The sequence below is a fragment of the Drosophila willistoni genome, unplaced genomic scaffold (genome assembly GCF_018902025.1).
Source record: "Drosophila willistoni isolate 14030-0811.24 unplaced genomic scaffold, UCI_dwil_1.1 Seg485, whole genome shotgun sequence".
In the NCBI taxonomy this organism is placed as follows: domain Eukaryota; kingdom Metazoa; phylum Arthropoda; class Insecta; order Diptera; family Drosophilidae; genus Drosophila; species Drosophila willistoni.
This window is the reverse complement of record NW_025814416.1, coordinates 330,673-346,921: the sequence shown is the minus strand read 5'-3', so window position 1 is coordinate 346,921 and position 16,249 is coordinate 330,673. Positions and strand designations below refer to the sequence as shown.

At 41.6% G+C, this 16,249-nt stretch overlaps 1 protein-coding gene across 1 annotated transcript; it reads right to left on the bottom strand.

The window, feature by feature from the left end:
• Window positions 1-13,135: 13,135 nt before the first annotated feature.
• On the bottom strand, window positions 13,136-13,840 carry LOC124461444. Its single transcript, XM_047012965.1, has 2 exons — window positions 13,438-13,840; window positions 13,136-13,359 (listed from the first exon to the last, which is right to left on the bottom strand). The coding sequence occupies exons 1-2, from the start codon at window positions 13,838-13,840 to the stop codon at window positions 13,136-13,138; spliced, it is 627 nt and encodes a 208-aa protein (XP_046868921.1).
• Between the last annotated feature and the right edge of the window lie 2,409 nt (window positions 13,841-16,249).

The window sequence follows — 16,249 nt, the reverse complement described above, 5'->3', positions numbered from 1 at the left end:
TGTAAATCGCCATTAAGAAAAGCTGTCACAGCATCCAGTTGATAAATTGTCAACCCATACTTAGCAGCTGCAGCAAACAGCACTCGCATGGAAGTCTATCGCACGACTGGTGCAAACGTTTCCGTGTAGTCAATACCCTCTTTCTGAGAAAATCCTTTAACAACAAGTCTTGCCTTATAGCGAGGCACCAAGTCCCCAGATTCTCTTTTTGTTTTAAAAACCCATTTTGACTGTATCGCCACTTTGCCCTTTGGTAATTCCGTTAGCGTCCAAGTGATATTTAATTCGTGAGAGAGCATTTCCGACTTCATTGCGTCTTCCCATGAATCTGCTAGTTTCGACTTTATTGCCTCTGTTACTGTTAGTGGGTCGTCACCTTGCGAGACTACACAACATAGGTGATGCTTTTCCAGCTTATTCGCAATCCTTTTTGATCTTCGAACACCAAATGCATCTGGAACGTGTCCAGCGGTAGTCTTCAGTTCCTCAGCATCGACCGTTTCTTCTGTATCCGTATTCCACGACTCAAACTCTGACGTAGACTGCTTTAACAGGTCTTCTTGATACAAATGTTCTGCTTCCAGGGACTGTTTACCGTCTCTGCAATTATCCTCTACGGTGCCCATTTCGCCAAAATGCTGTGTTGAGTCTCTGCAATTATTTTCGATGAAAACGACGTCCTTACTTATTAAAAACTTACGATCAGATTTCCTGTACAGACGATATGCTTTCGAAGTGTCGCTATATCCTACAAAAATGCATTCTTCAGATTTAGCATCTAGCTTCCCACGCTTTTGCTTTGGGATATGAGCCAATGCTGTACAACCAAATATACGCATATACTTTAAGTTTGGCTTAGATCCAGTCCAAAGTTCTTCAGGAGATGAGCTATTTCCACGACAAGGCATTCGGTTAGTTATATGATCTGCAGTGTTAGCGGCTTCGGCCCAATAAATGTTGGGCAATGCTGAGTCCAGCAACATTCAGCGCACTCTCTCCGGGAGTGTGCGATTCATCCGCTCTGCGACTCCATTTTGCTCAGGGTTATACGGCGCTGTAGTCTGATGCAGAATACCTGCATTCTGCAAAAAATGTTCAAGCTCTTGGTTGCAATATTCGAATTTTTCGTCCTGTTTGGTTCTCTGCCAGATTTTTGAAAATCTCGAACTTCCTGACTACATCTGACTTCTCCTTAATTGAGTACACAAACACCTTGCGAGAGTAATCATCAACGAAGACAAGCATAAATCTTGCACCAGAAAAGGACTTGACTCTCAATGGTCCAAGCACATCTGAGTGGACAAGATCTAAAAGACCTTCGGCACGGATTCCAGGCTGCTTGCTTATCATACGAGTTTGTTTTCCTTTAAGGCACACAATGCGTTTATCCCGGCACGATTTATTAACAGAGTATTCAACACCATCGGTGGCTTCTTTTACCAGCTGTAATTTTTTGTCACAAATGTGGCCCATCCTACGAAACCATAGTTCGAATCCATTTATTGCGACCAAGGCTTTCTCTACCTTTGGCAGTTTACAATTTAGTCGATACAGATCATTTTGCAAATAGCCAGTGGCTTTCAAAATATTTTTCTCAAAGATGTAGCAATGGTTCTTTTCGAAAACAAGCCTTTTCCCGTTTTTTGCCATTTGGCTTACAGATAACAGATTTCCGCACAAATTCGGAACATACTCCACATCATGAATATTACCTTTAACTGATTTGCCATTTACATGTAACAAAATTCCTACATCGCCTCTGCTTTTTACATGCAGTTTCTCTTTGTTCGCTATTATTACGCTTTTGTTGCTAACCTCAGATTCGTTGCTTAGCACACTCCGATCATTTGTCATGTGAGTTAAAGCACCAGAATCAATGTACCACACTGTTTCGCTCTTGCTTACATGTGGATTTGCATTTACTAAGAGCGAAGTATTCGATGCAAGAGCTGCTTTCTCTTCATCGCTTCTCTCTTCTTGCACTACGCTTGGGCATACTTTTCGCATATGCCCTTCACCACCGCATGCGTAGCAAATAACTGTTTTCCCAAAACGGTTATTTAACTTTGCATTGTCCCTCTTAGCTTGCTTCGATGCTCTTGAGTACATAGCATTTGAATTGATTCCAGCGTTGTTGTCAAACTTCACGTCTTGTAGCAACATACCTTTTACATTGTCGACAGTTAATGTAGACTTAGAGTTCTCTACTGCCATGACCAATGCCTGGTACTCACTAGGTAATCCAGCAAGCATTAGTGATGCCGTTACCTCGTCACTTATGCAAAGCCCAGCATTGTTTACCTTAATGGCAGTCATAATCATTTCGTTGAGATACTCCTGTGTCGAATCAAACTGCTCCAGGTTTAACTGTACCAATTTTTTAAGCAGCTCTACTTTCCGAGTCAGTCCGCTGTCCTCAAACGCCTGCGCCAAAGCATCCCAAGCCTCTTTTGCTGATTTAGATTTGGCGATGTGTGCGTAGTTGGTCGACTCAATCATCAGTGTAATCTCCGCGAGAGCTCTCTCGTCTAGTGACGCTTCCTTCTCTGATGGTCCATTACACACCACACTCCAACAACCTTTGATCACTAGGTAAGATTGGGCCTGCCGCTTCGAAACATCGTAGTTTTCGCGGCCCCTTAACTTCTCACACGGATATATATTGGTCATTCCTCTTTTGTCTTTTCTTGTATGCGTGGCCTGGGCCCATAACCTATTAAAAGACGTGTGTTCAGTTTGCAAGATGATAGAAGACTGTTTAATGAGTAATTAGATATGGTACAAATATAGGGTGTAAGAGTTGCCAGATAGAAAGTACTTTTCAATAGTTTCGCTGTAGATGATTAAAAAGTATAGCGCGAAGAGAAGTGACAGAAAGATGAGGAGAAATTAGGTGAGAAAGGTTGTTAAAAGATTGGCAAAGAACACGAAAAGGTTCATGAAGAGAGTAGTTAGTCAGACATCTACTAAGGTGAATAGGAAAAAAGTTCCTGGTCCGACGTGAGGAAACACAAAAATCTTTGGATCGCAGATACTGGTAGACCTTTTTTGGGCACAAGTAGTATTGGACTATTGTAGTCTGATGTTACGGTTCAAATATTTTGACCAGAACGAGCTTTTCTACCTGTTTATCGATTTCACTTTTGTTATCTTTCAATCTTAGTTCTTGATTTTATAAATTATTTGTTTTTATTTATTCGGTTTCAAGTCCGAATATGTCCGTGTACTGTGTACACAAATTTATTAATTTTGATTTGAATAGTGGCGGAAATTTTTTGTTAGTTTTTTCATGACATCTTCATGGGTATCATTGCCATCTTTTTGCACTATCTCACAGTCACTTAACGTTTCAGTTTTTATTTGTTTGTAATATTTTTGTTGAATTTGTTGTATTCAACAGTCGGACAAAGATGTTATATTTATTGGAAATTGTATTTCCATTGAATTCTTGATTCGGGATTAGGACAATCTTATAGGCAATTGAATTTTTTTTGTGCAATTAAATGATAATTAAGTGGGATTATTTACTTTCCTGTAGATTATTGTACAAATGCTTACCTCTTGAAAAGACTGAATCTTCACCAATTCCTGATTTTTTTGTTGATTAATTGGTATTAGCGTTGTAAAAAATATTGACATTTTCTTTTAATAACGAAATATCTGCACCAATATCGATTAACATGGTAAATGTGTTACCTGTTTTTGCATTTTTTAATTTAACAAATATTCCTGGACTGGATCGATGTTGTATACTAACGCGTATTAAGAGTTTCTTAAGGGATCTATAGCTTTTCCGAGCTACTATCGATAGCTCGTACATATTATAATTGTGGCTTCTACTCCAATTGCCACGGCCTCTAGAGTAGTCTCTATTTTCACCTTGTCTTCCACCATGGTTATTATAGTTGTTGTTATAATTTTTGTTATTGTTGTGGTTGTAATTTCCACCACGATTATAACATCGGCCTGCGAGTTTTAAAAACTCAGTTAACGTTCGTTGACCATTGTTAGTGTTTGTAAAGGATTTGGTGCTAGCGTATCTATTTCTTGTGCGGATCTGCGCTGGTTGAATTGACTCGTCAAATTTAGCATCTTTATTTAATGCGCTTGGCACAAAAATATGTAGTTTGTGTCTGTCCGACATTGTTTTATGTTGTATTCTTAGTCAGTTTATATTGTAGGAAATTTCCTCCAACTATATCTAGTTATGCTCACCCTATTTTCATCAAATTTATTGAGCGTTGAGCGCAGTGGCTCTGTTAATTCTTAAAAACTTCAATTAAGTCGCCGACTATGCTCGGGTGGGTATTATTAATTTTTTTCAAATATTTGTTAAGTTTGGTCGTTTTATGATAGTTGAATGCTTTTGATTTATTTGTGTAAATAGTAAACTGGAATCTTTATATTCTTTCTAGGTGGATTGCTCTGCTCATATAACGTTTTTTAATTTTTTTATTGTGTTTTACATATAGTGTAGGAATTGACAAACAGACACAATTGTCAATTTGCGGAGTAATACCCAAAAACCGGTCATGTCACCTGTGTGATCTATAATTTTAACGTTGTTGTTATGGCCAATTCCTGATATTTATACTCTTGCAAAAGGTATATTAATTTTGGTCAGAAGTGTGCAACGATAAAAGGGAAGCATCTCCGACCATATAAAGTATATATATTCTTGATCAGCACGACGAGACGAGATGAGTTAGCCATGTCCGGCCGCCTGGATCAACGATACTCCTCCTAGACCGTAAGAGCTACAGAGTTGAAATTGCATGTAGGCTTGTATATACTGTAGGGGTTGTATATATCGGATTCAGCTAAGAGGTTGGAAGTCCTGGATCTTGCTTAACTTGACCTATTGATAAAATTTCATAAAACGAATCTGCTCCAATGAGCATTCCTATTTTTTGCGGCTTATAAAACTGTGGGTCAGCTAATTCCAGATTATTAGGTATTTTCCACCAAGTGATGACTTGGTTGATGATTTGGTTTATAGTTCTCGCTCAACCTAGTTAACATCTAAAAGTCCCGAGGTGTTAGTGGACATAGTCCTGTTTACAAGAACTTCATTTCAGAAGTAGAGGCACTAAGGTTGGGGATAAGTCTTTAACATGAGCCGGATCCTCCGAAAACGTTATGCTTCGTTTCGCTCATTAGTTGTTGAATTGACAAAATGGTTAAACCACCAGTGTGATAAGGATTGAGGATGCGCATTCTTGCTATGCTCGGGTCTAGCTCGTCGGATTGGTCGGGGTTTTTTCTCCCCTTTTCACACTCACTATCATTAATAAATTTAATGCGCGTTATAAAAACTAAACTAACTACTAAAAGTTAAAGGTGATGTTACTAATTTTACTATTGCTAAGGTGCCAATTCACCACAACCTAAAGAAAGAAGACAAACATGAATCTAAATAAAGAATGTGAGAGAACTAAGATGTGATGAGTCCCTGTTCTTTACCCACACGACCATGACAACTGTTCTAATTCAAAGGTTGTCCTAAAACAATGTAGTTTTATTTCTTTTATGACATCTTATGACAGTTCAGCAAGGATACTTGACAGACCATATTAGAGTAACTCAAATCATTATTTCTGTTTCAAACATAAATTTGGGTTTCTTTACTTATTTCCTAACAAGGGTTTCTTTACTTATTTACTTTCAAATCCAAAAGTGACTTTAATTACTAATATCTTAAATATAAAAGAAGGAAACGGTTGTGTTACGGTAAACCGTATAGGAATATTTCATATTTATATATATAGCAAGATTGCTATATATCCCCTAGATAGGGGTTTTATATAATTATTATGTTAAAGGATTAACTCATTACTCACGACTTTGGTATACTTCACAGTTTTTCGTTGTAATCGTTGGGCCCAAGATGACGTTGAATTTGCTGTGGTGTGGTTTTTAAAGAAGTTTTAGATTAATTATATAAATGACAATGAAATATACTCTATAGGTTACCTTACGTTTAAAGGCTCATAATGAGAGAAAATGAATTAAATTTATATTGTCCTATACAGGTCCGTCGCTTAACGAACGGGGGGTAATAATTGATTTCTATAAAATGACAAAATTGGCAAATTGTATAGACTTTAAGAAAGGCTGACTCAATTTAACAAGGTTTTTAAACACATTGAGTTACTATTCAGACGGTTTTTACATTTTTTGTGTGTGGTCTATGAGCGCAATGTGCGAGGTAGGGTATTTACATGACTATATTTCAGCAGTATAGGCATCTCCCTCTCAAGACGCTGTGTGTAGCTTTTAGGGTTTTTTCCCTCTCTGTTTCTCCTTCAGCGCATTAAGTCACTGTATGTGAACCTGGTGGCATTTTTCCCCCCTCAGATGATGCAACTCCAGCCACGAAATTCCGAGGCCTAGGCTCTCTCAGCGCTAGTAATGGATATTCGATTTCTCGTTCCGCCTGCAACTGTGAAACAAAGTTTTAGTTCACCGGATCTGAGAATTATAACCTCACTCAAATATGTAATATACCCTTTAAACTCTCGCTTTGATTCGACGAACTTAAAGGCTGTAGTGGGCAACTATTTTTAGAACTTTCACAAGTATTGATATCTATCAGGCTATCTAGCCTGGTAACGATTTTATTTTTAAACACGTGGTATTACGATTTGAAATTTCTTAACAAGAACAATTTATATTGTGCAACTTATCGCTTCGGCAGACCAGAATAGAATGAAATCGAAACTTAAACACGCGTCTTAGGCAAAAAGAATTCGCAAACAGAGCTTTCTAACGGCTCTTTTCCCAAATGTTGCGACTTGACGTGTTTTCAGTGGACGATGCGAATGCATCAGTTAACTGTACTTAATGCTAAAACTCAACCCTGCCATTAAGTTGACCATAATCTTATCAGAGTGACCGTTCTCGGATTTTAAGTCTATATAAGCGTTTGAAAGTTAAATATTTAAGAGGAAAAATCCGGTCACTACGCCAAAGATAATGAAGCGAGCTCTCTATCACAACAGCATGATCTGAAAAAGACAGGATTTTATCGCTTTTTCTTTACTTGAATGTCCTTTAAGTGAAAAACTCCTAGGATTTTACAGTGGTCGTCTACTAATTCGTAAAAAAACGGACTACGTTTCTTCTTTACCGTTGCCGGTACAAAAACAGATGCTAATTTCGCAGAAAACTTTTTAGCTGCATTGCTTTGGGTGAAATTCCTGGCATAAACTTGATCACCATATCTTACTTTCTTAACAGAGTTTACTCGTTACCGTTAAGGATCATATTCTGACCGACTAGATGCAAAGCGGTCGAAGCCAAATGAAGTGCACCCAATCTACAACCTTCAGCTCCTATGGCACAGAAGAATCACCGTAGAGCAGCGCCATAAGAGATACCTACCACCGCAGTGTAAAAACTGCCAGGAATACAACCACACCTCTAACAATTGCAATATTATGAAGATGGCATTTGCTTACCAATGCGCGGTTTGCGCGCCTTTCCATCCTTAACAAGGATTGGACCAGCATAGTCACATCCAGTGTTTACAAATGGAAGTGCCTGGGTGACACGAATGCTGGGTAGATCAGCCATCCTTTGTTGTGATGTATTATGCCGTTATCGAAAATAAGCCAATCAGTCGTGTGTGACTTTCCTTATCAAGTTCCTTGCGCCAAATATCCAGAATCTTTGACGTACCATAACAAAAGGTGATGATACACCAGGGTGCAGGTTGACCCTGTGCTCGTATTCAAGTATCAGCTTGGTGATGCGATGAGATTTCGGTAGCAAAACTGGATGTTTCGCTTCTGTGGACAATTGCGAGTGGTGCAAGCGTCCTCCAACCCTGAGAAGTCCGTCCTTGTCGATCATTGGCGAGAGTTTAGCCAGCTGAGATCGACTTCGCAATGGTTTATTTGCGAGTAGCAATTGATAGTCATCCTGAAAGCAGGTTTGCGCGTGGCGCAAGCAATGCGTGCCGCGGTGATTTCCTCAAACGTAAGACAGTTCGAGCCCTTGTCCCCAACTGGAACCTTAGTGCGCCGTAGAAAGCGTAGGATATAGCCAACCGTGTGAACGAGCGTCAACCATGAAGATACTCGTTGAACAAGATGATCAAGTGGATGATCAGGAGTTGCCTCTACTAATGCAGTCAGACAATTGGATTTGACTTCCTTTTCTATAGTCTTTTCTGAAATATTCAAACAGACTTGTGAGTTGTTTAACCTTACCATAAACTGATCTGCGTCACGTATCCATGACGGGCCATTCCACCATAACTTAAAGTCCTTTAGGTTTGCAGCCATGAGACCTCTGGATGCGCAATCAGCTGGATTTGATTTGGAGTCCACATGACGCCAACTATGTTTTGGAATGGTGTCCAGAATTTCCGAAGTTCTGTTCCCAACAAATGTCTTTAGTCGAGAGGGTGCGTATGATCGTAAGATTTACGCTAGGTATATTTAGATCATTTTGAATGTTGTCGTTTCGTATATACCACGGGGCCCCCGTGATTGATCTTAAAATCTTCGACTGCGCTCTTTGTATAATATCGACATTGCTGGTACTTGCATTTCCCCATAGTACGGCTCCGTAAGTCCAGATGAGTTTCAGTACGGAGTTGTATAGGAGGACTTTATACTCCAGACGTAGAGGGGACCGAGCATTGATGATCCAATGTAGGCTACTCGCTTTCAGTTTAAGCTGTGACTTTTTTGCTTCGATGTGCTTGCGCCAAGTTAGTCTTCTGTCTAGGTGGATGCCAAAGTAAGTGACATCCACGGCCTGAGGAACTGGTACGTTGTTTAGCATTAGAGCTGGACAGTTTCTTCTGTTAAGCGTAAATGTAACATGTTTGCATTTCTGCTCGTCGACCCGGATACGCCAGGTTTTGCAGAGGCTTGTATTGGGCATTTGGATCTGCTAAGGATTGCCGTGTCATCGGCAAAAGTGGACGTTGTAAGTCCTAAACTCATTGGTAAGTCTGCAGTGTACAGCAGGTAGAGCAATGGGCCGAGTACACTGCCTTGCGGTACACCAGCTTTGATTTCAAAATCAGCGGAGACGGAGCCATTACATCTTACAGCGAATTTCCTATTGTAAAGGTAAGATTCCATGAGTTTGTGTGTGTACTGTGGCAGTTTTTGCCGGATTTTGAACATCAGACCCTCCAGCCAAACTCTATCGAAAGCCTGGGCAACGTCGAGAAAGACAGCCGCACAGTATTCTTTTAGTTCGAATGCTGTTCGTACTTCGGATGTTATGCGATTGACTTGTTCAATTGTACCATGTTTTTCGCGGAAGCCAAACTGGTGTGAAGGGATTGTGTTCTCCGATGAGTTTAGGCGGATCTGCAGGACCTTTTCAAAAAGCTTCGGAAGACATGGCAGCAAACTAATTGGCCTATAGGATGATGGCTGGGTTTTGTCCTTTCCCACTTTAGGAATCATGATGATAGTGGACTTTTTCCATGTTCTTGGGAAGTAGCCAATTTTTATTATAGCGTTGAACAGTTTGCAGATATATTGTATTGCAATGATAGGGAGTTCTAGGATCATTTTCGGTGTGATTAGGTCATGGCCAGGGGCTTTTTTCGGCTTTATGTGGTTTTTAATAACTGCAGTGATCTCGTCCGATTGGAGTTCCGAGTACTCACTATCCGTTAATGTGTTCAAAGGGGGAAGTACAGATGAGTTTGATGTTGGATTTGGCTGAAAAACCATTTTAAGATGTGTGGCAAATACGGATGCCCTCTCTTCGTCACTGCGGGCCAATGCACCGGTTGGACTCCTTATCGGTGAAATTGTCTCTGTAGGAGCGCTTAAAGTTGGGTGGGCTTTCCACAGAGGATGTTTAGTGCTGGTTGGACTGAGCTTTTCTATGTATTTCCTTTGAGCCCAGCTTTCCTCTTGTCTTAACGCCTTGGAGAGGTTGCGATTAGCTTGTCTTAGGCGAAGTTTTGCTGCTGGTGATCGAGTAATCTGCCATTCTCTTCTTAGACGTCGTTTTTCCGTTACTAATTGTTCTATCCGCCGGTTCGTAGGCCTGTCAACAGGTTTGGTGTAAGAAGAGGCAAGTGGAGTAGATACTCTTGCTGCTGCTCCCATCATCGACTCAAGTGCAGAGACGCACATATCAATGTCCTCTGCAGCATCCAGTTTCGGCGAACAGTCAATGTGGGCACTCATGTACATTTTAAATTTAAGCCAATTTGTTTTGTTGTTTGTAAGCCTATATGGGCGATCAAGTACTTGAGGTCTTGTTAATAATGTGAATAGCACTGGAGAGTGATCGGAAGTTAAGTCTAGCAGTGTTTCCGCAGTGATCCGATTACGTGGAATCCTCTTGGTTACTGCGAAATCAATCAAGTCAGGCACTTTCTGTGGATCTGTGGGCCAATAAGTAGGCCTACCCGGTGAGACGCAATCCATCTTATTGAGAGGGTTGACTATTGTGTTGTACAACTGCTTTCCTTTAGGATTTACCAGGCGAGATCCCCAGTGCGTATGTTTGGCGTTATAGTCCCCTGCTGCAATGAAGCGATCTCTGAGTGTGTTAAAGAAATCGGTAAATTCCTTTTCAGAGATTGAGAACCGTGGTGGGCAGTACAGGGCGACCAATGTAGTGTTGCCGCAGCTGGCTTGGACGGTTATAGCAGTTGTTTGTAGGTGCTGTGTTTCAAATCTGTTGAGGAACGAGTGTTTTATACGGTTTTTGATTAGGATACCAGTCCCGCCATGAGCTTTTCCGTCTGGATGGTTTGTTGCGTAGAAGGTATATTTTAGTATTTGAAAATTTTTTTTTTATGTTAAATGTGTTTCCGAAATCAGCAAAACGTCGATTTCACTTGAGTCTAGGAATAGTTGCAGTTCATTTTTGTGCTTGGAGATGCCGTTAGCATTCCAAAGACATAGACGTAGGGAAGCCATTATTTATTCTCGATAAGCTTCTGGATAAGCAGGTTTTGATTCCGCATCAGTTCGTGCATACAGTTTTGCATGAACGTCATAAAAGTGGTCATGTTTTGATTGAGTGAGATCAATAGGGCCTCTAGACCACTTGGAGTTTGCTGGCCATGCTTTGGTGCGCTAGGTTGCGGATTCTGTATATGGCGGAGTGACGGGGTCTCTTTCGCGGGCTCCGTCTGTCCAGTTCGGAGCACACTAGCGAAGGATACACTAGGACTGGTTGTAGCAGTCATGTTGGATGATCTAACAGCCTTGGCGAAGAAAACCTCCGGTGTAGTTTTGGAGGCGTTGAAGATGATTTTTGGTCCAGCTGGGGGTTTGCGCCCGTTTAGGTGTGATTTAAGATCCTTCACGGGACAGGACATCCTCTGTAGTTGGCCGTGTGGTTCCCTCCACAGTTGCTGCATAGTCTTAGTGCGACGTTGTTTCTGTCCTTGGTGCAAATGCCATCTTCATGATGTTCGCCGCAGCCAACACACACTGACCTAAGATTGCAATTGTTAGAGGTGTGGTTGTATTCCTGGCAGTTTTTACACTGCGGTGGTTGGTGTCTCTTATGGGGCTCCTCTACGGTGATTCTTCTGTGCAATAGAAGCTGTAGGTTGTAGATCGGGTGCACTTCATTTGGCTTCGACCGCTTTGCATCAGGTTGGAGCTCGATTTTAAAGAGCGGCTGTGCGACTTTGTTCCTGTTGATGTTTACAACGGTCTTGACCGCAAACCCTTTTTCGACCAACGCGTCTGCTATTTCTTGAGTAGGGACCGATGGCTCAATCCCCTTTAACACAACCTGGAGCAGTACCAACTACTGCTTTTTAGTTGGTAGGTATAGAAGTTGATGTTAGCATTACGGAGGTACTTTTCGATGATGCGGAAATTGTCCTCAGTTTGGGCTTGACATTTAATTTCTTTAATGTTACCCCTATTGAGAGGGGTTACAACAAAGTTATTTGCCCCTACTGTTTCTACTAGCTTCGAAATCAGGGCGCTGCAGTTGGCTCCACGGATGTATAAAGGGGGTGGTCTAGCCGATTTAACTTTATCTACAGCGCCGGCTTGATCGTCTTGCTGATCGGCAAGAATTTTAAAACGATTCCCGCTAAGGGGTGCTACTCGTTCATTTGGTTTGGTTATTTTCGGCGTATTGCCACTTTTTTTCTTTTGCGGGCTTATCTTCCGCTTAGTTATTTTAATATATCTGTCCATTCCAGTTTGGACAGAAGTCGTTGGGTTTACTGTTGTGGCTGACTCTGGGCGACTTGTCGTTGACGGCTTGAGGCAGGTCAATACTTCGGCAGACGTTGCAGTAGTTGCTGTCAACGAGCTGACGGTACTGGTTGGTGCAATCGGTGACCCAGTTATCGATATTGATGGAGAAGCACACTGCTCTCTACACGGTAAGTTGCTGTTGATTGCTGAGTGGCTAGCACTTTCGGTGTTATTGCTTACGTTAGCATTCAGTGGGGTCGGCGACACCACTAAAAAGTACGCGTTGTTGCGTTGGACCGAGAGTCGACGCTCACGTTGTTGTTGTACAATTAGTTCTTGTAGGTGTTGCTGGTGGGGATTGAGAGAGCTTGGGCCCGAATTGGTGGACATGGCTTTTGTAACAATTACGCACTTTGTTGTTGCAACTTAGTATTTATTGCTATTAGAGCAATCTAATAGCAATATGATTGTAAATAGGCGTCTCTGAGGCGACTGAGAGCCCTACACAAATTATTGCAAACGCGGTCTTTTTTTTACACTCAATTTTTGCGGAGTGCATTAAAAAACACGTCTGTACACGGCGGCAGTTGAATTAGAATTGAAAAAAAGCCCAAGTGGATCAAAGATCCGTGAGACATCCGATAAACTTGTCGTTTTGTACAATCGACATTTCCTTTTAGACCAACATTATAAAACAGTGTATCAAGACTGGCAACCAGTAAAGTCCAAGAACCTTCACTGGAGATGATTGTGTAGAATCAGTTCCTTCTGTTGGTATGCGAGGTGTGTTTGATACCCATTTCCCAAGCTCCAAATTAGCACAGGACATAAGTTGAATAAGTTCCTTTCGATTTTGTATCAGTTCCTCCTCACTGTTTGACCCAGTGAACACATCGTCGACATAAAAATCCTCTTGTAAGATTTTTGCAGCATTCGGGAATTCCTGTTGATGATCAGTAGCCAGTTGCTCTAATACACTAACAGCCAGGAATGGTGCACATGAGGTGCCATAAGTGACGGTGCATAGTTGATAGTGTTTGATTGGATCCGATGGCCTTTCTCTCCAGACAATTCTCTGGCAGTCGGTGTTTGTTGTTCACCCAAATCTGCCGAAACATCTTGACTATATCGTCTGAGAATACAAATTTATACATCCGAAAGCGCAAGCAGACAGCAAATAGATCGCGTTGAATGCTAGGCCCTGTAAAGAGATAATCGTTTAGTGATTTGCCTTTAGTGTCGCAAAATGATCCGTCGAAAACTTCTCTCATTTTCCGACCCAAAACCGGGTGATGTGGTAGATAAAACCGTTGTGCATTATTTACTTCATCTGGTGGCAGTTCGCGCATATGCCCCAAATCGAAGTATTTCCTCATCAAGTTGACATATTTTGCTCTTAGATTTGCATATTGTTGTAACCGTCGTTCGACCGATTGGAAACGATTAAGAGCTCCTTGTAGAGTATCCCCAAATTCAGGATTAGTGAGCTTGAATGGAAGTTCCACGATGTACTTCCCCTTTTCATCTCGAGTGTGCGTAGCGAGAAAGTGTTTCTCCACTTGTTCATCATCAGGTTCCAATTTGGTTGTGGAACTGATGTCCTCTAGCTCCCAAAACCTCTGGAGCGAAGCGTTAATATCAATGTATGATGTCAAAGCGAAAGCGTTGTTAGCTTGGGGCATCGTTATAGAGCTGATGACCCATCGGAAAATCGATGATATTGCAATGAGTTTGCCCGTATTGTCATACAACTTTTTCCCTGTGATTGTAGACCAAACGTGTTCACCACCCAAAAGAACGTCAATTGGAGCGCTTGTCGTGAATTCCGAGTCAGCGAGTTGAAGATCGCTAAAGACATCAAGTGCCGATGCGTCAATGTTTTGCCTTTCCAGTGTTGATGTGATTTTGCCAAGAACATGAGCCTGTACCGTTAAGTGATTGTTTCAATACCTTGACTTTATCTGAAGCGTGCTGCTTCCCCTTGTGGTGTCAGCCTGAACCGAAGAGATTCCTGTGACCAAAATGGATGATGCCGACCGTGGCAATCCAAGTGCTTGTATGCATCGTTCTGATACATATGAAAGTTCCGACCCAGTATCTAGTAAGATACGACATGTAATGTAGTCTCCATTTACCTTTTGAACATAAACCGTTACAGTAGGCAATATGCTTCGATTTAAACCTTTTCCTGTTTTCAATTTCGCAGAGCTTTGTGAACAAACCGTTGCTGGTGCACTCCCATTATGAGCCACTAGATTTGTGTTAGACATATCGTAATGAGAAGCGTTTGGACTACTCTGATTCTCCCTTTTACCTTGTTGCAAGTTCCTTAAAGCTATTGAGTTACCTGGATCATGGATCAGAGAATGGTGCTTACCTTTACAATATTTGCATGAGAATGATGATGGACAGTTTTTCACCATATGCCCTGATTTCAGGCAATTATAACATAAAGCCTTTTCCCTGATGAACATACGACGTTCTGCAAGTGTTAAATCCATGAATTGTTGACAGCCATACAACTTATGATCCGTTGCCTGACATTTGGTGCAGCTGCCAGCTTGAACTGCAACCATCGAATGTGTGACCCGTTGTGTGTGTGTGATTTACGCCGGCGTTTTGCCTCCAAACGCAATCCCCCGTTTGCTGAGCTCTAATTCCTCACAACGATCATCTAAGAACTTGACGAATTCCTCCAGTGTGGTCGCCTCGTTGTCCATATTGCGCTCAACCCACCTGCGCCGTGTATCAGCGTCAAGCTTTTCCAATACCAGATATTGTATCCAACAGTCCCGTCCTGTTTGATTGATCGCATCCAGACCGCGAACAATCTCATTTGTGCCATCTGATACCTTGCGTAAGATGGACACATCAATTTTGTTTGTCGTTGGTAGACCCATAAATTTTTCCAAAAATGAGTTAACAGTATGGCGTGGCCTATTATATCTTTCCCTTAAGCGTTCCCAAGCAGTGTTGTAAGCCGTGTCAGTTATCGCCAGGTGCCGCACCAAGTTGGCAGCATCATCGACGAGCAGTGTTTTTAAGTGATGAAACTTTTGAGTGTTGGTTAACTCCCTTTTATTGTGTATCGTGCTCTCATAGATTTCCTGAAAAGCTGGCCACTCTGTGTAGAGTCCAGCGACCCGTTTTATTTGAATTTTTGGCAATTCGCCTCCATGCACGAATGCCGTCGTGTTGTTTCCCGAAGTCGAACCCGAAGCAGCCATCTCATTGCGAGCGGGCATCGACAAGTTTGAACTGCTCTGGCTTGCAGCTAACTGTTCAAAGAGTTGTTGTTGTTGTTGCAGCAAATGAACGATGTCGTCGTTATATGCGTGCAGACCCATGGCACCATTGCCGTCGCCAGACAATGATGCTTGTTGCTAAACTAACCGTTTTTTTCCCAGAAGTAAAGAATATGCCTTCAAGTACTTCTCTTCGTAGGTCACGTGATATACCTCTGGATCCACATAGCCGTCCACATCTTCCAGAAGGGCTATGGAATCCCCGATTCCTTTAAATTCCTTCCACACGGACTGGAGTTGATCCATCCGAGTGGCTACCTCAGTAGTTGATGTAGTTTGGGTTCGTTCCGACCAATCCAGAATTCTTGTGATGCTGGCCTTGAGTCGGCTCCGTCGACCCACCAATGCCTTTAGTTCTTCCATTGTACAGAACTATTCCCGAGTAATAACCCACAAAACTTTCCAATAGATCCAAAGAAATTCGAACGAAAAGCACTTTATTCGATCGAAAACCGATTTCCTTATTCGGATCGAATGACCAAAGTATGATTTGGTTTAGCAGTGGACTGTACCTTGAAATTAAGATGGATAATTTCCCTTTGTATTTCTTTGCTACTGAATCAGTTGAGTGCCAATTTATATATAATATAAACCAAAAGAGAAAAAGCGCTGACGCAGCAGTGCACAAATATGTATGTGTGTACAATGCTTATGTATGTGTCGATTCTTATAACTACAACTGACTTATCGATAAATGCAATCCGTTCATGAACAGCGGGACTGGTATCCTAATCAAAAACCGTATAAAACACTCGTTCCGCAACAGATTTGAAACACAGCACCTAC

Excerpts from the sequence above, each read along its gene's own strand:
- LOC124461444 (XM_047012965.1), bottom strand. The coding sequence starts at position 13,840 with ATGCCCCAAGCTAACAACGCTTTCGCTTTGACATCATACATTGATATT. Across the intron at positions 13,360-13,437 it reads ACCACATCACCCGGTTTTGG|GGCCTAGCATTCAACGCGAT; the intron begins GTCGGAAAATGA and ends ATCTCTTTACAG.